The sequence below is a fragment of the Pipra filicauda genome, unplaced genomic scaffold, assembly GCF_003945595.2.
Source record: "Pipra filicauda isolate LSUMZ 115617 unplaced genomic scaffold, ASM394559v2 scaffold115_size4368891_pilon, whole genome shotgun sequence".
In the NCBI taxonomy this organism is placed as follows: Eukaryota; Metazoa; Chordata; class Aves; order Passeriformes; family Pipridae; genus Pipra; species Pipra filicauda.
In genome coordinates this window covers 1779841-1804389 of record NW_024103607.1, presented here as the reverse complement: position 1 = coordinate 1804389, position 24549 = coordinate 1779841, and the positions used below count along the sequence as shown (strand labels likewise).

The 24549-nt window shown below is 40.1% G+C and overlaps 1 protein-coding gene across 2 annotated transcripts in view; it reads right to left on the bottom strand.

Moving 5' to 3' along the window:
- The window catches only part of TUBGCP3 (tubulin gamma complex associated protein 3), a 49394-nt gene extending 30940 nt beyond the window's left edge, over positions 1–18454 (bottom strand). For both annotated transcript variants that reach the window (XR_005564801.1, XM_027743402.2), the window contains exons 1-6: positions 18199–18454; positions 7394–7501; positions 5470–5537; positions 4231–4308; positions 3382–3599; positions 15–187 (exon numbers count right to left, since the gene is read on the bottom strand). Coding sequence is in view for 1 of the 2 variants with exons in the window: in XM_027743402.2 (XP_027599203.1) it covers positions 15–187; positions 3382–3599; positions 4231–4308; positions 5470–5537; positions 7394–7501; positions 18199–18274 (721 nt within the window). In the remaining variant the exon portion in view is untranslated. The remainder of the gene's footprint in view (positions 1–14; positions 188–3381; positions 3600–4230; positions 4309–5469; positions 5538–7393; positions 7502–18198) is intronic.
- Between the last annotated feature and the right edge of the window lie 6095 nt (positions 18455–24549).

Here is a 24549-nt window from a genome sequence, read left to right as displayed (position 1 = left end):
ACATCTTTGCTCACCACTTGTATCCCCTTCTCGCCTAGACCTTGGCACACCACGAGACACAGCATTTGAAAAGCCTTTTGAGGTAGTGCTTTGTAAAGAAGGCTGGCTTGCAGTTAAAGTCCATGCGAGACGTGATCCCAACTGCTGACGGAGGCAGTCTCCAACACCTGGAGCTTGATAGGATTGTCTAAAAAGGATAAAAGGAAGAAACATTTTTAAAAACCTTGATTCCATACCCATTACATGGTATGGAGTAGTACAAATTTTGAAAAATGCCCCAAGTTTGAGTTTGCTTTTTGTGGATGTTTTCTTTGGTTTTTTTTTTAATAAAGGGACCTTAAAAAAAGAGTACAGAACATATAAGAAATCTATTGATTCCTATAAGCCTACACTTAAAAAAAAAAAAAGGGGGGAGGTACAAATTTGACAAATATGATCATATCAAAAACTGACTTTGATGAAAAATGTAGTTATACTGAAATGGATTAAAAATGAAGGTACTATAAGAATAATAAGCAGTCATAATAAAAATCATAAATATTTAAGTTTCAGTAACCTGAAACCCTAGTTACATGTCAAAGAACTAAAGGAAAACAGAGAGAGAGGACAAAGTTGACATTCCTGCTACTCTACTCTTTCAGATAGTTTGTATCAAGTGCCTGAAGATGTGATCAAGGAGGGAGCATCTAGACAAGCTGATTTTCCTTCCTTTCAAACTTGTCAATTTTCCTCACAAAGAAAATCTTAATCATGAAAAAAATGTTAAGACTATAAGCTAGCTTTCTGACTATTTCTGCATCATGTTGAAAAATAAAGTTGCAAAATATTTGCAAGGGATTTTTGCTGCAGATCATTCCTCCCCTTCCCCCAACTGAATGCAAACATTTTGAAATATACCTATCTTTTCAAAAAACCCAAAATACTAATTCCACAAGGCTGTGAAAGCAGTTGCATGAAGAGATGGAATAGGATTGCAAAATAAATGTCCATGTAAAAAAAGTTGAGGAATGTGTTTCCTCTCTCAATCACATCATTAACTCATGGGATGGTCAACAAGAACACAGACTGCAAGACAGAGCAACTCAGAATCAATGAGGTTGGAAAAGACCTCTAAGATCAAGTCCAACCTATAACTTAATATCACAATGTCAACTAGACCCCGGCACTAAGTGTCATGTCCAGTCTTCAACATCTCCAGGGACGGTGACTCCACCACCTCCCCAGGCAGCCCTTATCTTATCACCCTTTATGTGAAGATGTTCTTCCTAATGACCAACCTAAGCCTCCCCTAGCACAGCATAAGACTACGCTTAGGAGTATGCTATGGGAGATGGTGTCAAAGGCTTTGCTGAAGTCCAGATAGAGTAAATCCACAGCCTTCCCCCCATCCACTAGGGGGGTCACCTGGTCATAAAGGGAGAACAGGTTGCTCAGGCAGGACTTGCCCTTCCTAAACCCATGCTGGCTGGATCTGATCCCTTGGTTGTTCTGCATCTGCCATGTGATCACACTCAAGATGATCTGCTCCATAACCTTGCTGGGCACCGAGGTTAGGTTGACAGGCCTGTAGTTCCCCAAATCCTCCTTCTGACCCTTCTTCTGGATGGGAGTCACACTGGCCAACCTCCAGTCGCCTAGGATCTCCCTAGTTAGCCAGGACCAACGATAAATGATGATGGGCAGCTGAGCGAGCTCTTCCGCCAGCTCTGTCATCACCCTAGGATGGGTCCCATAGACTTGTGAGCATTTAAGTGGCTCAGCAGATCATTAACTGATTCCTCCTGGATTACAGGGGGTCCATTCTGCTTCCTGTCTACCAGCTCAGGAGGCCGGTTGCCCGGAGGAGAATTGGTCTTACTGTCAAAGACAGAGCTCTGTTGTTCTTAGCATTTGTAACATGTCAAATAGAGTACAACACTGAATTTAGACTGTTCAGAAGAACGTATTCTAGAAAAAAGGAAGACAGGTATAAAGAGAAGTTCAGGAGGAATGAAGCCGACAGAAAGATCTAATCTGGGTTGTTCAACTCACAGATTACAAGACCAAAGAGCGCAGTGAAATTGCTGTAAAATGGAACAGTCTGAACAGGTCAGACCAAAGATATGCAAGAAACAGGGTAAATTCTGCTGATATTTTTAAACAAGCAGATATGTGAAATAACATCATTGACATAGTTTTCTATACTGTATCAGGATTATACAACAGTTGAGGTTGGAAAGGAGATCACCTCTTCCAAGTCTCCTGCTCAAAGCAGGATCAACTACAGAAGGTTACCTGGTGCATTGTCCAAGACATATTTGTAATATTTTTAAGCATGGAGACTACACAACCTCTCTGGGCAACCCATTTCAGTGCTTCACAATATCCCCACTGCCCTCAAACACACACCCCACCTTACTGCAAAAGCTTTTTGCCTTATGTTTAACTTCCTGTGATTCACAGATTTACAAATTTTCCCAGTTATCTGTTGTTCTTTTCCTGGGCACTACCTCTGCAACACTCCAGTCATATGAACTACCCCACCATGTTTTTGTGATTCCAGTGAGATCACAGCCCTAGTACTGCACATACCTCAAGTCCTCCTCTGTTCCCCACACTGCATGTGTTAGTGTGTAAGCCCTCCAGCAAAGTTGTGCTGATGGTTCCAGAAAAAGTATGAGAATTTTCCATATAAGGCTTCCTCTCCACGTTCCTCATTTCTGTGCACACAGTTTGATGGACTCCCTTCTGCCCTGCTCTGTTGGTTTCAAGGTATCTCTTGCCCACATCACCCTGCATCTTTGGCTTACTAACCTGGTCAGTCACTTCCTCACTCAGTTGTGGGGCTCAATCCTCCCTGTTGCTCCTAGTTTGAAGGCATCCTCTATCCATGTATTCAAGATACACAATATAAACCTAGTACTGACAAAGTCAAATAAGTATTTGTATTCTAGAGCCTATTAATAATAATAAAATCCAGTTCTGTCAGCACTAGTTATTATTTCCACACTATGAATTCAATAACATGTCAAATACAGTTTTTTAGTAGAGTGTATCTTCAACCCAGAAAAAAAGCTTTGGTCCTTTCTGAAAATGCTCTATTGTGAATTTGTGTTTGTTTCACAAATCTTGGGGGTGGGAAGGAAAATTAAGAGACAAGAAGATGGTGGTTAAGAATGGATACATTTGGGCAACCATTTATGGTTTCATATGGTCATATGCCAGCACCTGATATTCAGAACTGTTCAGCTAAGGAACTCAGTTTCTCTGCACCTACAGTGGAATTTCCAATGGCATAAAAATGGGGAGGGTGGGAGAAAGAAAAAAAAAAAAAAGGTAAAAAAAAAAAAGCAGCAGATCATTTTAATTCTTCTCCAAACCTATCTGTAAGGTAAAATTTACCCTGGAACGAGTGATTGTGGAGTTGGTGTTGGCCCATTTAGGGCATACAGGCTGATGCTGCTGATCCCACTGCTCCCCATGCTGCAGGAACTCTGGACAGACTGAGCACTGCGGTCTTGGTAATTCAGTGGAAGGGTCTGAGGCCTGGCATAGTAATAAGGGGTTGAGTGAGCATCCCGTGGCAATGCTTGAGCAAAAAGCGTGGCATAACTTGACACCTGAAAAGAAAAGGATTTGAAAAGGGAAGAATAATAAAAAAGAAAAATTAAAAAAAAAAGATGCGGGAGTTGCTTTAAGTCACATCTTTAGTTAACAGAAGTGCAATATCTAGAACGCAAGAAACATCTGAAGATCACATTTATGCAAAGAAAAGTTTGCTGATGCAATTATAATGACAAAAAAGTCCCTTGTGGTGAGTTAAAGTACTTTTAGCAACATAGCTTCCTTTTGCCTGCAAAGTGTCATTAGTAATAGCTGTAAAAAGCACTTTGGTGCAAGCAGAGCTGCAACCAAAGGAGAAATTTGGCTTTCCCTACTCCATTTAAAACTCATTAGCACATGAGCAGACATTACACCACCAACCAAAAGCAAACATAAAAACCACCCATCTAATACAGCCACAACTTCAACTACAAATGTTGGACAGCTTCAACTTTTACATGTACTTCGTGTAAGAAAATTACACCAAATATTGCAGACACTTAAGTCAAGTGTGTTCTTCCTTTCAGCCTCACACACAACTCCCACAAACACAACCTGATGTGTTGGTTAAGTCTGGATAATGATTCTTTATGACATCTAAAATAAGTCACACACATTTACTGTTTCTCAGAAGTAACAAAGGTCTACCTTGTTAGACTGTTTACGTGGATCTTCACTAAGGCTAAGCAGGAGGTAGAGTATTGACCACTTGTTTTTCAAAACGCCCTTTAAAAAGATGAAGACAAACAGAAATGAGTTTAGCTCTTGATAGTAATAGATTTTTTTAATTATGAAGCTTCGTATATGTACACATAAATAAATTTTCCTGATAAATAAGACTAACACATTTTGAATAAACTGAGAATGTGCAGTGCAGCCTCTGTATTGCCAATTTTATGATTTTTTTCCACTGTGTTCAAATCATGAACTCTCACCTGCTCTGAGATCAGCAAGTACGCTCAATTTAAAATTTATAGCTACTAAGAATGAGGTTTATACAGAGCTGAACTTTTACCAGCATTCCCACATACTCTCACCATTTAAAACATCTCAGGTGTGGATGTTAACGTAACTTCAATGTGAAGAAGGAATACTCATGGTAAAATTTTAAGCAAGGAACTGTCTTTTCTCCATTTTCCCATTCACTCTCCTTTACAAAGAGGCTTCAAAAGCAAGCATTTCTATTTTTATTACTTTAAATGCCATTGTAGTATTATCCTGTTAAACTCAGGTTTTCTCTACACTAACATCTTTTGTCAGAATATCAACATACAGTATTCTTTGATTAACACTGGTGTTGGAACAATCAAAGTCAACAAACCCTTAACTTTCAACGTTACAGACTTGGAGCACTTAAAAATTCAGAAGCATGAGAACCCTAATTATTAAAATAAGTATACTGCAAGGGATTTCTGTAAAATAAACTATGAGAAAATTCATCAATTTTACATATCAAATGAATACTTCTATTTTTACAGAGTTCCTTTCTTCATATGAAGTGCCCTTTCATACAACTGGACTCAAGTACTAAAAATGTATCCTTTAGTCTCTTCCGATTTACAATGAAATAGAAAATAAAAGAATTTGTAAACTTTTTCACAAAAAGTACAAAATAATTAGGGTTGGAAGGCATCACTGAAGATTGTCTAGTCCAATCCCTCTGCTCAAAGCAGGATTGTCTACAGCAGGTTGCCTGCAACTGTCCACTCAGTTTTTGACTGTCTCCAAAGATAGAGACACCACAGCTTTCCTGGGCAAGCTGTTCCAGTATTCAACTAACCTTTCAGAAAAAATATTGTTCATGACCTGAGCACTCTCCAAAACAACTCTAAAATCAGACAGATGTGCGCTCTCAGTTTTTTACTCTTTACACATTTCTTACACTACCTGTGAACCAAGTTTTCTGTAGAGTTCTGAAAATAAAGCAGCATCTGCTTCCCTTCTTTGTCGCACAACTATTAAAAGAAAAAAAATATAGATTTAAAATTTGAAAGAAGTATAATACTTATTTCTAACATTATATATTCATGGTAAATTAGAAAGTCTACCCAGAAAGCTTAGTGATGATGAACAGCTTCATTCTATTTCTCAAACATTTTGCCTGTTTTCATGTTATCTGCATTCCAGTCCTGGAAATTCTTGCATCAGAAGCAATTCAGTGTAAGTACCTGTTTTTCTTAGAGCAATCAAAATATACGCCTTCTAAATGAGTGCCCTTTTAAAGTCTAGTCTGCCATATAGTAGGTTTAGGGACTTAAGGGACATAACCGAAAGCATATATGTGTTAAAGAATGCTATAAGAACTATGTGTAATTGCTCACAAAACTAAGTGTAATTGTGTCTATTTTAGGCAATAAAAGCAGGGAAAAAACATTAGTAATGCTACTCACTCCAAGTCAAGCAGAATTCCAAGGTCATGCAACTCATATATTACAAAAAATAATAGTCTCAAACAATGCCAGTTACATAACACAAGTATTTTCTCAGGGGAAAAACATCTTCAAACTAACATTTCTTCAAAAAAGCTACTTTACGTCCGAAGAGCCATGTTAAGAAAAACAAGGAGATAAAAACATCTGAAGAAACTTTAGCGATAAGAAAAATAGCTGTTAAATGTTAGATATGTTAATTAGCATCAAAAGCCACTGCTATGTACACTTTGCCAGCTAAGTAATTTCCTGTATGGTATTTCCAAGATAAACGTGAAGTTAAAAGGATATATCTAATCTCTTGTTACATGACCACTTCCATCAGCCTACAAGCTGAAGCTGGGGAGAAGGAAGATGAGGGAGACAGCCCTCTTCATAACTCCTGGCAACAGGCTCAAAGAATATGTGCTGTGCTGTCTAGAACTAACCAAAGCATGTAGAAACTCATCATGCAGAAAGTGTATATTGCAGATTCCAGTGTTTCAGAGTTGTAGCTAGAGGAATTCTGATGGTCTTATTTGCCTATCAGCAAGTCACAGAAGCCCTGCGTTAGCAAAAACTACAAGTGGACCTTAAAACAGTTACAACCACTGACGTCAGTTACCCTAATTCAATTCAATCTCCCTCCCTCAAAGCCCAAATATATGAAGCTTTAATTTAACTAGCAGACTTCAAGTAATTGTTTCTGGACATGCTACTGTATAGCAGACAATCTGCTGAAAGCAGTATTTGTCTTTTCAAGAAGAATGCATCACAACCCCTTTGGATTCACACAGTGTGACACTTGACTTGGAGCAGCACAGAGCCCAAAGGAATGGAACCACAACATAACTTATGAAATCACAGTCTATTATTTTGGTTTTGAGAAGGTAGTTGCCAAAAACTTACAGAGAAACTGAAGTCAAGAAATATCAGGTAGGTCACAACCAATTCCATCAAGTCCCAGGATACTCATTCAGCAAGTTTCACACAGGTGTTCATGAAGTTAATTGTGCCAACATGTAATATTTCTAAAGTGCACATCTCGAAAATATCTTCTAAAAAAACCTATTAATTCATAAATTCTGAGTACTATTAAAGTGAAAGGAGCGCAATATTAATTGGTTTTCATTTTCATAGTGGCTGAGATACAAAGTAAATGGCAAGGAAAGTCTAAGCTGAGCATTCAGAAAAATCTAAGCTGTAAATACAAATAGCCACCCAGGAATATTCACTAGAGTATTACTGGAATTTGCATCATGACATTTTCAGGAGGTAAGCATTGATAACAGATTAGATGACTATCTGTGAGGCAGAGCTGTCACATTTTCAGAGAAATAAACTGATCAAATAACCTCATGAAGAACCTCCTATTTCTAAGAAAGGAACAAAGATGCACTTACGTTCTTTCTTGATTTTCTCCGCTACAAGAAACTCATCACGCTCAACGGTGGGAGCAAAATTGCTTCCAATAACTCTCACTGCATACTGAAACTGCTGGGCTGCATCAGCTGAAAGAAAAGATGAAAACTCTTTCTGTTAAGCAGAACACTAAAGTTTTATTAAAACAAATAAAGAAGTTAAGACACGAGATTACATTGCTATGTCTGAATCCAGCATAAATGTACCTCGCTTAGATGTGATAATGTTACACCATAATTCTTAGACACACTTCTAACCAGGTGGCAGTAAAACCCAGTTTACCATAGTATCAATGCTATACTTCAAACACAACTAAGTATACACACTCCACAAAACAACTGCACTGAAATTTGTGAAAAAGCCTTTCCTATTCCATGCTGATGGAAGAGACACTTAGGCCTACGCAAGTTTTTTAGAGAGCATTTGCATACTTGAGCTGGCTCTGCCCATCCCCACAGACAGAAACGCTGTGGGACTTGACACAGAGGCACACAATTCAGTTTACACACAGGAGGAATACAGATGTGTTCACCAGGCACACTCTCATCCCAAGCAGCAAAACTGGATTATCCTATCTTCACTCAGATAGCCACAACAGTGCTTTTATCAGATTGCATCTTATTTTTAGGTTTGGTTTCATTTATAAAACAATTTGCACTGATTCACCCTTAGGTTCAAAGCCTGCTCAGAGATATCACCATCACATCCCAATGCATAATGTGGACACTAATGCAGAGGTCACAACTTAGTGACTTCCCTCCACTGCTCCTTCCTCATGCAATAATTCTGTTTTTAATATCGTTGCTTAGCAGTACAGTTTAAGTGCAAGTATCTTTCTTTCCAGGAAGATTAACACTCTGGTAACACAAAGATAGGGCCAGCTCAGTATTATTGTCTTCACAGCATAGTCATGCTCCCATTTATTGACCTGAAAAAGCAAACAAGCAAATAACCCTACAGACATGTCAAATGCCCTTACAAAATGTCAGATATATTTCTACTCCTTATACTGAAGCAACTGTAATAAAACAAGGAGGAAAGGTACATAAGAAAATATAGAAGTGAGTTAGTCAGCTACCTGAATCCTTTCACTTCAGAAAAAAAAAAAAAAAAAAGCCCAAACAAAACAAAACAAAAAAACCTAAGCAATTCTGTATATAACAATTATGTGTGCAAGTGCATCAGATCCTCACGTGTTATTTAGTCTGTTAAGCAGTCAACTTTCAGAGAAAAATCACAGAGTAACACAGCAGTGGTTCAGTCAAGGAAAAAGGAAGGATGCTGACCAAGACAAATATGTACTAAAGGAACAGAAAAATGAAATAAGGTAAAGGACCACTAGAAGCAGAAAAACTTGAAGCGTTTATCATCTCTAAAATTCACTAATATTTACAATTAAAAAAAAAAGTCACCTGGGAAATACTAGGAGTCAATTATTGACTAAATGGATTAAAATCTCCAGAAATTTATGGAAATAATAAATTTGAAATCATTATGTGCTAGATTTTTTTTTAGTGCCCCTCATTCATTTTGAATGTCTATTTTTTACTGTCTTGTACTATGTCACCCATTGGTCCCACTCTGCTAGAACACATCTGTAGAACAGCTAACATTAACTAGTTCATACAAAGTAGTACCTCACACAATCAGGAAAACAGTTTGCTCAGACAAAATCTTTAACATTTAACAGTATTTGGCAATATCGGCCTACAGAAGAAGCAAGAGTATTGTTTCTACTGTCTCTACGACTTAAATGCCTCCCAGAAACAATAGTTCTACTCTTAGACTAAGCAACATTTCAATTGCAACAAGGACTTGAAAATAGAACTTAAAAATTTATAAGTCCAGCTACTGATGAACCAGGTGTGAAGAGTTAAGTATGAGGAATTACTTCTGCTCAATTCTTAAGTTTAAAGCATGTCATTACAGAACTCGAGATTTCAAAAAGTATTCTGCATGGTCAACTATAGTCAGATACTTTAGTCAGATAACTGAAGTTATCTCAAACAATGTATGTTCCATTAATTCCTCAACTGTGTACCTAGCAGCAGATTGGCAAGGGGAAAGTTTTTCCTGTAACGGGAAAGTTTTAAGAAAGATACATAACCTTCTGTAACAACCTTCTACTTCAATACCAACCATAGGAAGACTAGTTAAAGCACTGAAACTTAGTATTTTCCATACTGCCCTAACAAGAATCTGAGAAAGATGTCCAGTTGAAAGACTACAACTCCATCCAACAAATACTGATTTTTAAACCTATCACACTACTGGTGAGCATGTAACAAAGTTATCTGCTCTTTACACATACAGATTTGCACTGGCAATTCAACAGTTTCATAGGAAGACTGGTTTCCTATTACATTTAATTCAGATTTTCATGTTTTATTCATATCAAGTCCAGTTTCTCTTTAAAAAAAAAAAAAATTCTTCACTGTGTTTCCGCAGATTATTTTTTATGAATCTATAAAATAACTTCAGTACCTAAAGTGATGAAACACAACTTAATACAGATATCTGCCAGTACCATAAAAACTCACATAGCTTGTCACTGATAGGCACATTTAGTTGCTTCTCTCCTGAAAGAACAATCATTATAACAGCAGATGGACTTAAAATACATAGCCATTTATTTGAACATCCTTCATCAAAAAATTATCACAGCATGACCGTCATGTAACAGGAAGCTCACTATACCTGATGCATGAAACGGATGCAACTGTTTGTGGGGCAGAGGGGGGAAAACAACATTGACCATGACTTGCTTTCCTGAGGTCAGATCAGAGCAGTGAATGCAGATAGATACAGCCACTTCTCCTCAGACTATATCCCTTAGGTAATACACACACAATTAATGATACTGATCGGCAGCCACACAGCTGAACAGAACTTTCACTTGTGAATCACAAGAAAAAAAAACAATAGTTTTTTTAAAACCCTCTCCTTTAAGCAAAGCAATCTAACAATCCTTCAAAGATCTACACTCCACACAGCCATTCAAACTTTCCTATGCACAGTGCAGTATTAGAAGTGAACTATTTCAAAAGGCAGATAACAGCATTTTAAAGCTGCAGAAAGTACAAGTGTAGCATATGAAAAAAAATATAGAAGCAATGCACAGAAACAATTTGGTTGTAAAGAAATCAAGGAGAAAAAGGACAAAAGATAAAACTTAAAAGTTCAAGACATGAACAGAAAATCAGCTAATTCCAAGAAGCCAGTATTTCAGAGGAAATATTTCTTGCTGAAGTTTAGCAAGACTTTTGCTATAAAGAAGCTTCTAATTACTTATAATTTTAGGAAGTGAACTGAAATTCATTTCAAACTCTTATACATTTCTTTAAACAAGGTTTGTTATAGTCAACTGAGGTTTCCAGAAAGGGGTGGGAGTGAACTGAAAAAACTAAGTAGTAATTGAAACTGTTTTTCCAAACATTAATGTATCATGATTGTGAGAAACCTTGTTTCCTGGAAAGACAACATTTCATTATTTTAATATGTCTGTAAACGTAATTTCTAAACTATAGGACCACTCTAAAGAAAGCTTAGCTAAACTAAACAATAATCACTTTCTTTCCTGAAAGACTTCAAAGATTAGCAAACTCTCTCCACTCTTTTTCCAATTAGTTGTATGTCATCTCAGACAACAGTTTTGCTTAAATGCAAATGCAAAATTATTGTAAAACAATTACACTCTAAACTGCATTCAGTGGTGTAGGGGTGGCACTGACCAGCTATCAGCTATTGCTGCAAACTACTCTGATACAGACGCTGCCAAAAAAACATGCTGAAGGAAAAAACCCTACAAATTTTCTTTCCTGTAACAAAATGTTTGCCAAACACCTAAAGTGTTATTGTTGCAAAACTAAGCTTGGAAGACAAGCTGTAAAACTCTTTACCTCCTCACATACACCATGAGCAAATATCGTGCTTGTCACTACAGTAATGCTCTGTTTTACCTATATGAGAAGTTCTATATTACTATGAAGTGTTACCTGGGGAAAAACACAATTGCATTTAACACGTCATATACTGATAAACTAAAATACTTGTCTCAAATGCCATTAGTGTTCCTATTTTGTTACTGACGAGAATTTACACATATTGTAAGCAGAACTGATTGTTCCTGTAGAAAACACTGGGTTTAAAAAGTGCTATTTTAGGACCAGCTCAGTTATGACATGCAAGGTGCAGCACCTGGGTTGAGGCAATCCCAGACATGAGTATATAGACTGGCAGAACTCATTGAGAGCAGCCCTCCAAAGAAGGACTTAAAGTTCTCATGGATGAAAAGCTGGCCATGAGCCAGCAATGTGTGTTCACAGCCCCAAAGGCCCAAACACATCCTGTGCTGCATCAAAGGCAGCATGGCCAGCAGGTCAAGAGAGGTGGTTCTGCCCCTCTGCTCTTGTGAGACCCCACCTGGAGTCCTGCATCCAGCTCTGGGGTGCCCAGCACAAGAATGGACCTGTCAGAGCAGGTCCAGAGAGGAGGGCCACAAAGAAGATCAGAGGGATGGAGCACCTCTCCTATGAAGATAAGCTGAGAGAGTGGGGGTGGTTCAGTTGGAGAAGAAAAGGCTCCACGCAGAGACACTTCAGTATTTAAAGGGGGTTATAAAAAAAAAAAAAAAAAGAGGTAGAGCAATTTTCCACACAAGTAGTAATAGGACAAAGGGGAACGATTTTAAACTAAAAGAGGAGACATTTAGATGAGACGCTAGGACGAAAATCCTTATTGTGAGGGTGATCAGACACTGCAACACATTGCCCAGAGAAGTTGTGGATGTCCCACCCTGGAAGTGTTCAAGACCAGGCTGGATGGGGTTTTGAGCAACCTGGTCTAGTGGAAGGTGTCCCATCCCAAGGCAGGGGAGTTGGAAATGGATGACTTTTACTGTACCTTCCAAGCAAAGCCTTTGTATGATTCCGTGAAGTATTTCTGAAAAAAAATTAATTTTTCATGTCTTCTGATTTAGTCAACTATCTTAAACTTCTCTTTTGTTTATGCAAGTTTTTAGTTGAAGTATTTTAAGTTTATTGTTAATTAACTGTTTTCCTAGTCTCCAAACTCCTTTCCCACAAAGGAAAAAGACTCAAAAAATGACAAAAATCACAAAATAAAGCCCAAGCTGCACACACTCCCATGTCTTTCCTTACTTAGAAGTTGTCCATAAACTTTGAAGCACAGTACAGAAAACATAATTATTCTTTAAATCTGTTAATATTGCTGGCTCTTGTTGCATTGTCAGTAAACAGATTATTTGAAGAATGTTCCACTGGACTATTAGCAACTTGGTCATACAATCTTCTCAGGACTTGCCCTCACTGTTAATTTTTGCCTACTTTATCAACTTGCATTTGCTCTACTATTAGCATGAATAAAATGCCCTCTACATCACCTTTTGAATGAACTCTAGGCTTTCCCCACAGCCATAAAATTTTGAACTCTGAACTGTTGGAATGGATGTTAAAAAACCCAAATCAAATAGCAATAACAAAACTACCACTGCCATTACAGAGATGAAATTAAGGCCATAGTATGGACTTCAGGTAGCAAACTGCTCTCTGAAGACTGAAATACTACATTCTGGAGTGTGCACACGTCCCATAGTACTTAGGCACACAAAAATCTTTTTAGGATTCAAAACCAAATAGATTTAGCTTGAATATTTACAGCAATACCATTTGTTTCCATTGGAGGCACTAAGAGTTCTTACAGCGACAACTTTGCCTACAGTCTAAGATTACTAGGAGGTTTCTGAAAGACAGCTAAGAACAAGAAGTTCTTTGTCAGAAGGATTAAAATCACTGTTCAAAAAGAGGCAACCCTGTATAACTGCTGGGGCCCACAGAGGGGAGAAAAAAAATTATAGAAATTTTTGCACAGGTAGGAAAGCTCTCTCTGCAAGATCAGGTTTAATTTTAAAAGTGAGGTGGATAGCCTGATAAACACAGGCTAATACAAATATATTGATAATACAAATATATGGGTAATACAAAACCAGTACACTAGTTCTTAGATGCTGAGAGGACATGAGGAAGAGAGAGGTCAGAACAGCTCCAACTGCAGGTGCAGAGGCCACCAACTAAACGCAGTAGGTGACTGTAGATACATGGCACTGTGGAAAGCTTTAAGCCCTTCCTTGATAACTGGCTAAAGCACAGGAGCAAAGAGCTTTCAAATCTCTGTCCTTAAAAGAAAAAAATACTGAGGTAGACAGTGGTTTTTTTAAACAAAATACAGAGTTCTTCCACATAACTTAGCAGATCTTGTAATGAATTTCTCAGAGGTGAAGCTGCTTGCAAAAAAACCTCAGCAACTAGGCCTATTCAGCTGACTGGTTCTGGAAACAAAGCAAGTCATCTACTTAGTGGGTGGCCTCAAAAAGGGGGAAGAGAGAGAGGATAGCTCCACTATGGAGAGCCTCTAAAGTCACATTTCATCAAAGCAAAAATTCACTTCAACATAAATCTTTAACAAGTGAAGAAGGTGGAGGCCTTCTAAGGCCATCACAGGCAGAAGAGAAAACAATCTTTGATGGAGAGTTTTCAAAGGACTTGAGGCATGGGATTGCACAGTGTAGACACGGATGCAGAGTAAGCCCAGGTAAGCCCTAAGTGCACTTTTATCAGACAGACATTATAGAAACAGAACCTTTCAGCTCCTTCTGAAGCCATAGCTTCCTCACAAACATAACACCACAAAAGTGCTGAGAAAGAACACAGACAGGTAGAACAAAAATTCTGAAGTACAAACTAAGGGAACACAAAGGCAGGAACAACCATTAGACCATCAAACCTCAACTCTTTTCTATTATTTACCCATTAAATTTCACCCAATTACATCAGTACCTTGTATTTCACATTCACAGCAAGCAAACTACAGAAAAGGTTAAAGACGGATGTTTTCAGCTTCTTATTATGCAAGTTTACTAAAATTTTTTCTACTAAATTTATAGGTCTCCTAAGTACCTAAGGTTTCTTTCCCTTAAACACTGTAGAAGTAATCGAACATCACAAATTACTTACCAAAGATTAAACTCATAATACTTGTAAAGTTTGCTTCAAAAAAGAGAATGCGTATATACAAAGCAGCCTAACTTCGTCAGTACAAAAGGAGGGGAGAAGCTGCACACAGACCACCAACCACACACAAATACCTTACTTCAAACTTATTTTGTGCTGAAAGAAAGTTAAGAGTTACAAGCCTGAAAAACAGCAAGATGCTAAGTAACTTGTCTGATGGGTTCCTTACCATGTAGGGATATATGCATTTCCTCAACACAGAGTATGTCAGCACTAACAAAATTCCCTTACTGTCTTTATTTATTCCCTGTACCCCCACTGGTTTCTATGTCCAACCACCATACACACCTTTCATGACTGAGACTATCAAAGACCTTTTGATTTATTGGCCTCTATGCACTTTAAATCAACAGCTGAGCTAACATATGTACTACAGTTGACTACTTCAAGAGAAGTCCTATGTTAGAAGGGTGAGGTCTCAGTGCTAGAGTCCCTCCTAACACAGGAATAAGGAGAAGGGAAAGGATGAGCTTCCTATCTGTCACATGCACAAAAACATGGGTGATAAATCTGACAGACAACCCTTCTTTTTTTTTCCTTTTTTTAAATTGTTACTTAAAGTTGTATGTCCCTCAAGTAGCCCTCAAGGGCTACAGGTTGCATGCAGCAACTTACTGTGATTTTGGGTAAAATTTCCCCTTTCATTAGTCACACAGAAGTTAAATTAATAGAATCCCAACACACAGGAACAGGTTCAACTTTTACTTTAAGAAATGACAAAAATCAGAGTTCTCTCGCATGTTTTTGCACATATTGCTTGCAAATAAAATTATTATTCCAGTCAGGAGGTACTGAGATGTATAGAAACTATGGCTTCAAAAAGAAGCTTGATCCTCAGTTGCTAGAAGTGAACCACCTCTCCTCAACACTCAGACCTCAACTGACAAACAGAAGTTTCCATTTCTGTTCTCATGCTCTTTTGTAAGTATCACAGACGCAAATAAGATGCTTCCAAGAAACAAGCTTAGATTGAGTTTAGGTTGCACTCCCTTCCAAACCTAGAAAACAGAGTCATGAAGAAAAATTGTTTTCATGAAGAAAACAGAATTAGGCAATATAGAAATAATGTCCTCAAAAAGGCATCCACTACTCCAATAAAGCAAGACAATCTATTTTCAACTTTTTTTTTCCTTTGTGGAAGTAGGACTAGTACAATAATTTGAGATTTATGGTAGTAAATACTTGAAGTGTTCTTAAACAAGAACATATACCAATTGTATTAGGAAAAAAAAATTTCCAAAGTATGTTAAAGGCAAGAAACAGCTTTAAAAGCAGAGGTATAAGAGCACCTTAGAATTTTTCACTGATGTGAAATCAGTTGCTAAAAGAAACGTGGTTACATAAGAACACAAGAGGTATTAAACAGTTTAGAATTCACCATTGATTTGGTGGAGATAGGGGAAGAGCAGAAACTTACCACATCCTAACAGAATCTCACATTAGGAATTCCTGTCACTGAAATACTATAGATTCTGGAAAAGGGAAATTTATGGCCTTACAGAAGATTTAAAAATGCAACGGAAAGGGAAAATATTTTGAAAAACAAAACACAGTAATCAAGAGTTGTTGGTCATAGAATCATTTAGATCAAAGATGACCTTAGAGTTCAATGGATCAACAGCGTGTTTCTGTGAAGGAGTCCCTATTCACTAAGTTCAGTGAAGATAATTCTTTTTCCACGGTTCTCAGACGAATCACAGAATTGGAAAATGATTTGGTCTCGAAGGGACCTTCAAAGACCATTAATCCACTTCCCCTGTCATAGGCAGGGACATCTTTCACTACACCAGGTTGCACAAAGGCCTGCCCAACCTGGCTTTGAATTCTTCCAGGCATCCACAACTTCTCTGCACAAGTTGTTCCAGTGTCTCACAACACTCATTGTTAAAAATTTCTTCCTTGCGTCCAATCTAAACCTACCATATAAGCCATTACCCCTTGTTCTGTCACTTTAGGCCTTGGTAAAATGTCTATCTTCCTTATAAGCATTTCTAAGAACTGAAAGGTCACAATAAGATCTCCACAGAGCCTTTTCTTCAGGCTGAACAACCCCAACCTTCTCAGACTTTCTCTGTAGGAGAGGTGTTCCATCCCTCTGACCATTTTCACGGTCCTCCTCTGGACCTGCTCTAACAGGTCCATCTCCTTCTTCTACTGAGGACCCCAGAGCCGAACACAGGACTGCAGATGGGGTCTCACAAAAACAGACTGGAGACAGGAGAATCACCGCCCTCAACCTGCTGTCCATGCTTCTTTTTAAGGAGTTCGGGATATAGTTGGATTTGTAGGATCCACACTGCCGGCTCACATCGAATTTTTCATTAGTCCCCCAAGTCTTTCTCTGCAGAGCTGCTCTTGCTCCATTCATTCCCCAGTCTGCACTGACATTGGGAATTGCCTGCACCCAGGTGCAGGATCTTGCACTTGGCTTTGTTGAACCTTGAAGTTCACACGGGCCCACTCCTCAAGTCTCTCAAGGTTCGCATGGCAGCTCTTTCCTCCAGCATACCAGCTGAACCACTCAGCTTGGTGGTAACCTGCAGATCTTCTGAGGGCATACTCAATTCCACTGTCTATGCTATGGACAAAGACAGTGATCAGCATCAGTCCCAATACCTTTGAGGGACACCACTTTCTACTAATCTTTGTTTTGACACCAAGACATTGACTACAACTCTTTAGATGTGGCCTTCCTACTGGTTCCCCATCCATCAAACAGTTCATCCATTAAAATCCTATCTTTCTAGCTCAGAGACAGGAATGGGGTGTGAGATCAGGTTGTGCTGTCTGCAGTAGACAGAAACAAAGTTTGAGAGACAGACAGGTATGTTTGTACCTTGCTACTCACTTTCTAGATTTCTAAGATAGCAGTAATTCAAACATAGGCCACATTTTAGTAATTTTGAACCTAATTCTTTACAACAGATCAATGCTCAAGATTATTAGTTACTGCCATGGAAATAGCTAAAGGTAACCAGAGGGACTTGTCAGAAGAGAGTGGCATGGAGGGAGAAAATACATAAGAGACTTGACAGTTACTGCTAACGAGGGAGACAGTCATCTCTCATACAAGAAAACCGACATAATAGAAGCTTTTGCATGAATTTGTCTAGTGAGCAATGTTTATGAAAAGAGCAGCTTAAAAAAGAGACTCAGCAGATGCACCGCCTCCTTTCCACCCTCTGACTGCTTACTAAAAACAGTCTGTCTTGATTGCAAGGGACTCAACACAGGCAAGAGATTCATTTCCTTGCTGGAGGACCACAGCAGCATCATGACACAGAGGACCTGTAGAGGACCTGGCGCACGCCAGTGCCTCCACTCGAACAGCCACCGGCGGAGGTTCCTCACCGTGCACACGAGCCCCGTTTCGCCCCACACCGCCGGGCAGGGGTGCCCCGCTCCCCGAGGAGGACAGCGCCCTGAGCAGCCGGCCAAGCGCTCCGGGGGAGGAGGAGGAGACGAGGCCGCCGCAAGCCGCCTCGCGCCGGAGGGCGCCGGCTCACGGGGCCGCTGCCGTGCCCGGCCGGCATCTCTGCACCGCCCGAGCTGCCGCCCCCGGGGCCGGGAGGGCGCCGACCCTCCCCGCCGGGTGGGAGAGAGGGCCGACACAGCTCCAGCCCCGCCGGGGCAGCTCCCGCCCCCGCCCGCGGGCTCCGAGCGCCGCCGGCGCGGGAATGGCGGGAGGACGCCGTTACCTTCGCTCTTGCCCAGGATGCGGCAGCAGAGGTTCTGCAGCAGAACGTTGGGGGATTTTTGGTCCGGAGTCGCCATCGCCGCGCGGGAGGCAGGACGAGGTGCGGGGCAGAGGGAGCGGGCGGCAGGGCCAGGGGCACGGCGGAACGGCGGAGGGAAGTAGGGAGAGAGGCGAGGACGCGCCGCCCGCTCGGCAGCGCAGGGACCCGGCGACACCTCCCGTTCCTGCCGCCGCCTACGGCGCCATTTTAACGGGACCCGCCGAACGCCGCAGCGGCGGCCACAGCGCCCACAATGCCCCGCGCGCCCGGAGCGCGCCGCGCGGCGGTTCCGGGGCAGGAACCGCCCAGGAGCGTCCCCCGAATTCCCCAGGATGGAAGTGGAACGTTCCCGTTCTGCAACATCTTTCCGTTCTTGGAAAACGCCCTCTCACCTGTCCCTCAGAAACTCTGATGTCACATTCCATCAAAGCAAAAATTCACTTCAACATAAATCTTTAACAAGTGGAGAAGGTGGAGGCCTTCTAAGGCCATCACGGGCAGAAGAGAAAACAATCTTTGATGGAGAGTTTTCAGAGGACTTGAGGCATGGGATTGCACAGTGTAGACACGGATGCAGAGTAAGCCCAGGTAAGCCCTAAGTGCACTTTTATCAGACAGACATTATAGAAACAGAACCTTTCAGCTCCTCCTGAAGCCATAGCTTCCTCACGAACATAACACCACAAAAGTGCTGAGAAAGAACACAGGCAGTGTGATAAACTGAGAAAATGATTCGGGCTAATTAAGAGAAGACAGTGTAAGGTCAATATGACCTGGAGAGAGAAAAGAAAAACAAATCGTAAAACTTAATTGGGCCCCTATAAAGAGATAAAACAAGTTACCTCCCTTTTACCTTGTGTAAGATTTATAGTGAAGGAATTTTCTTTAGTTAGCTAGATAATAGCACCTTTCTTAAAAATTTATAACTTTGTATAGATAACAAGCAAACATCTGTTGAATATCTGACTTAACCATATGTAATGTTTATGCTTATGTATAATGAATATTCATGAATTAGTTGGAAATAAATGTAGAACAACTGTCTTCTTTGGGGGTGACAGGCGTTGGGAGTTGTTGAAACCCCTCCCTGATCACCCAGCGCTGAATTTGCTTTTACCTTATAATAAATTATTATTCGAAACTTATAGAAACTCGAGACTTTGTTTATCACAGCCAGGTAGAACAAAAATTCTGAAATACAAACTCAGGGAACGAACCACCATTAGACCGTCGAACCTCAACTCCTTTCTGTTATTAAATTTCACCCAATTACATCAGTACCTGGTATTTCACATTCACATCATTCACATCTCGCTAACTACAGAAAAGGTTAAAGATGGATGTTTGTTTTCAGCTTCTTATTATGCATTTTTACTAGAAATTTGCCTACTAAATTTAAAAATCTCTTAAGTATATAAGGTTTTTCCCCCCCAACTCTGTAGAAGTAACTGAACATCATAAATTACTTCGGGGGAGATCAGACTCATGTATTCCCCCTCAGAGCAGAACAAGCCGTGAAGTGGCTGCACTTCCTGTGATTTGCTGCCCTGGGGAGTCGAGGTGGCTTTTCCACACAAAAGTAGTTACGAATCAGTGCAGATCTGGAAAAATGTTGAAGATCCTCGAGCCACATCTCCCCACACTGCTCAGCCACGCACCTGAGCGTCCCCAGTCCCTGGGGCTCCAGCCACCGGGCAGTGTGGGCAGCACGCTCATGGCTGGCCTGTGCTCCTCTCCCTGACCTGCTCCTCAGGCTTGTCACCCCCCAGCACAGACACTGACGTTCCAAGTTGTCTGTCTTCCATCTCTTCAGTAAATTCTTGCTATGTCTGCCCAAAATACATACTTAGGGAATAATTATTCTTCCTGTGGTGCTGGAGCTCTGTGTAATCCATTTCTACTCTGTCCCGTAAGAGATGATTTGAGACACTGCAGCAGCAGCCAGGTGGGTTTGGTGCACCACTGGCTGTGAAGAAATTAATTCCTGCTGTGCAACACATGGCTTTCTGGCAGCCCCTGTTGGCTTCATTATCTCTGTGCAGCTACAATTTTGTGTGTATCCCTTCTATGGGCACATACATGCGTTCTTTCATTATGAGAACATTATAGATGTAACCAACAGCTCATCACTAGTATTACTGCTAGAAACAAATCACAGTGGCAAGCCAAGAACTGAAACACATTGGGAATGTATGAGTTGTTACTTGGAATACTGTAGTAGAACCATCATAGTCTTATTACTTACTTTATAACTCTTCAAATCTTAGTCATACATTCTTTTGAGAGGTAAGAGAGGACCCAAAACTAATAAAGTTATCAGAACTTTATCCCAGGGGAATAAGGGAGATTGTAAGCTGCGTCTCCAATAATCCTGAAAAAAGACTTCAAAGATGGTGTGACTTTTTTCATTGTATTGAGCAACAGAATTTCTCTTCCATTTTCCATCCAAAGCAAACACAGTTGCCCTACAAAGACCCAGTGACTCACCACTGCTGACAGTCATTTAGGATTTAGATTCCATCATGGAAGGTGTCAATCTATCAAGTAGCAAATATGATTGCTCACATGAGAAAAAAAAAAATCAAACAAAGAGCCCCAGAACTTTGTCAATTATATCTGGAAGTGGTGTTCCTTTACATTCCAAGGGAATCCAGTCACTCACAAATATCCTGTTACTGCTTTTAAGTGGTTATGACTAAGTCTTTCTGGTCATGCTAGTCATTTTAACTATGGCAATTGTGTCACCATTCTGAAATCAGGACAAATTATGGAGCAGCACAATGAGAACATGCCATTGAAATGCGTTCATTCACGCCTCCTGCAAGCAGAAGCACATTTATGAACCTAAGCTTTTCTATTTCAGCACAACCACATCCTATGTTATGCTTCTGAAGCACTGTAATAGCCAACCATTCTGTTACACTACTGGGAATGTATTCTTTCATTTATAGCCTCTTTTTCCTCTATGTGTCCGTGTCTCCTCGCAACTGTTGGATCTTTTCACCAATTTTAAACAAATTTAGCAGAAGGATAGAGTTCTTAAGAATATTAATAAAAATTTTACAGAATTCAGTGGCTGCGAGTACTAAGGCCCTAGTCAGTGCCCCCTTGAAAAGAAGGGTAATGAGAACTTAGTTCTCCCAGTTGTGTTTGCTATTAGCAAACCAGCTGACCAGTATGCACACCCTGCACTGGTGGGTATATACCTTAGCTCTGAGCTGCCTACAGTACCAGCTACTTCTTGCCCAGCCTGATTGATGGATGATGCAGAAACTAAAGGTGTAAGGGACAGAGAACTCTGGAAATAATGCAGAAAGTAGTCAGAAAGAGACAGGAGGGATGCAAATTCATGGGAAGTAACAGAAACTTAAGTTTCATTAGTTTTACGGCTCACAGATCTCCTTGCTTTTTCCTTAATGGAAAGAATTAATCCTGCAATTGTGTTTGAAAATGCTAATTCCAATAAGGCAGGTTGCTAGCACATGCAGCTTATTATACAGGACAGCTGTGATCGCTTAAATCATCTTAAAAATCTCACCGAAAAACAAGAAAGAAAAAATATAAACTATTTTCTTACTGTGTATCTATAAGCTCAGTTCCTCTTGCTGCTTGGTCTCTCAGCATTGGACAATTTAAAAAATTAGTTGCTGCTCTGATTTTCGTAGTGCAGAAAGTTCATCAGTTAGCCTGGTTAAATGTGTGCCTGACAGTGTCTTACAAAGAAATCGGTTCATCCATAGGAGGTTAAAGAGACTTGTGTTCAGAACTGCTACTTAAAGATCATATTTCTGATAGCAAATAGCATTATAACAGAAGAACGTGCAACGAGATCCAGCAGGAGATGGAAGCTGAAGCTTGCCAAAATAAGGCTAGAAAAAAGTGATGGGTTTAATTCAATAAGGATATTCAATCCATAGAGAGAGAGGTTTAAAAGCATGGCACTTTCTCCATATCTAAAACATTTTACATCAGGCTTCCATTACAGGCCTAGTGAGCAGATGCAAACTGACACAGGAGCTACTGAGTTGTGTTTATATTCTCCACAAGATCAGTCTGGAGGGCATCATAGTCCCTTTTAGTCTTAAGCTGCCTAAATCTAAGCAATAATGCTAAGAGAAGATTCTTACCCTTACAAAAAAACCTAAGGGTTAATTGCTCTGGTTTTCAGAACTCCTTTTTGGTTATGTCTACAGGGCACAATACCATAGATAGCTCTAGCTGTTCATGAGGCATTCGAAAATCAGTAAAGAATCATGCTAACACCTCCAGCATTTCTCTGTGCTGGACAGACTTTTTTTAGGTGTCATATAACCAATGTCAAGAATTATAGTGGCTGGAGACAGTGAAGGATACTGTCTGTGCCTTACTTAGCATATGGCAGCCCTCAAGGTACAGCAGCTGGGTCTCTTCTGGCTCCAGCACCACTTGGCTTCTGTACCTAAGCATATATTTTCCACACAGGCAACCCCATAATGGCCTAGAGCCCTGCTATGCTCAGTCTGTAGCAATAAAAGGTTGTTAAAGGTGCCCACAGATATAATTTTTGAAAGGCCGTATGTTTTAGGTTGATGCTCTGTGACTTCCTTTCGGACAGACGTTGCCCCTGTGCACAAGTGGGGCTCAGATGAAGAGTTTGATCCAGTTTAATCCTCCTGCATGTGTTAGTTCTGCATTGCTGCCTACTTGTTGTGACTTTCAATAATACTACCACCTCTCCATTTTCAAAACTCTTCACTTCAGCTGTTCTTTTGTTGACTGAGGAGCCTGAAGTGTGTTCCATAATGCCATATACCTACAGAAAGTCTACTGAATTGGTGTGTATATCAAAAAAGAAACTCTGTTTCCCAATACTTAAGAGATGCCAGAAACTATGATTTAAAATATAAAAGGGCAAAATAAGGACATTTTCATTTTTTTATTTTGGATTTTTTTTCAATATTTACAATAAAATAACAATTTTAGATCACAGAATCACAGGATGGGTAAGGTTGGAAGGGACCACAGTGGGTCATGCTCAACAAGTTCATCCTAGAGCACATTGCACAGGACTGTGTCCAGATGGTTCCTGGATATGTCCAGTGAGGGAGACTCCACAACCTCTCCAAACAACCTGTTCCAGTGCTTGGTCATGCACAGTAAAGAAGTTCTTCCTCATGTTCCAGTGGAACTTCCTGTGTTCCAGGTTTTGCCCATTGCCTCTTGTCCTATTGCTTGGCACCACCTGGAAGAGCCTGGCTCCATCCTTTGACACCCTCCCTTCAGATACTTACAAACATTGATGAGATCCCCTCTCTGTCGTCTCTTCTCAAGGCTGAACAGGCCCAGCTCCCGTAGCTTTTCCTCATAAGAGAGACGTTCCAGTCCCTCATAATCTTTGTTGTCCTCCGCTGGACCCGCACCAGGAGCTCTATGTCCCTGTTGGACTGAGGAGCCCAGAACTGTGCATGGCGTTCCAGATGTGGCCTAACTAGGGCTGAGTAGAGGGGCAGGAGCTAGATGAATAATACTAGCTATCTAGATTAATAATACTAGCTATCACATAAACTGTAAGTAGTATTAATGTTTTTGCATCTCAGAACAGTTGTCTTTTTTCTGGTAGTGCCTTGGCTGTCTGCTAAGTTTCATTTTTACCACTCCAGTACTTCTTAGTCATAAATAGGATTCCTTTCCAACATGAAGATACACAGACACATGCACACTGAAGCCCACTCAGTATTAAATTATCTTGATCACACAAGAGTGGACAGCGTTATACATAATTCTAAAGAACAGTATAGCTGCACCCAGCAAACAGGCATTCTAACAAGCTCAGTAAAACTGCCTGACACTTCCTTAGTTCCCATGTTGTCTGTTGGATCAGTCATGTTACATATATGGAACTTCAGTAAAGAAATCACATCAAATCATCTTCTGCCAGAAAGTGATTCCACGAAAATGTTTTGCAAGAACACTTCTACTTTGTCAAAACTCCCTAAAATACTGTCAAAATATTTTTGAAAGTTAAAGCCACTTGATAACAACTATTTAATTTTAAAAAGCGGAGCAATAATTTTGGAAGGGAGCCTGGAATGAAGCTCTGTAATAAAACAGAGTTAATGTTTACAAGTATATGTTTCATTTTGAACAGAACATCAGCTTTTCAGTAGGACTGTTGACCATATCTGGCTTCAGTATTTTAGAGCAAAGGCTTTTGATCTTTCTCAGCCCTAGACCAAGGTGTGTGGCGGGAACCTATCAAAATAAGACATTGAATCAAAAAATGGCATTAAAAAACCAATCAAAAAAGATGTACTAATATATTTGTAAGGAAAT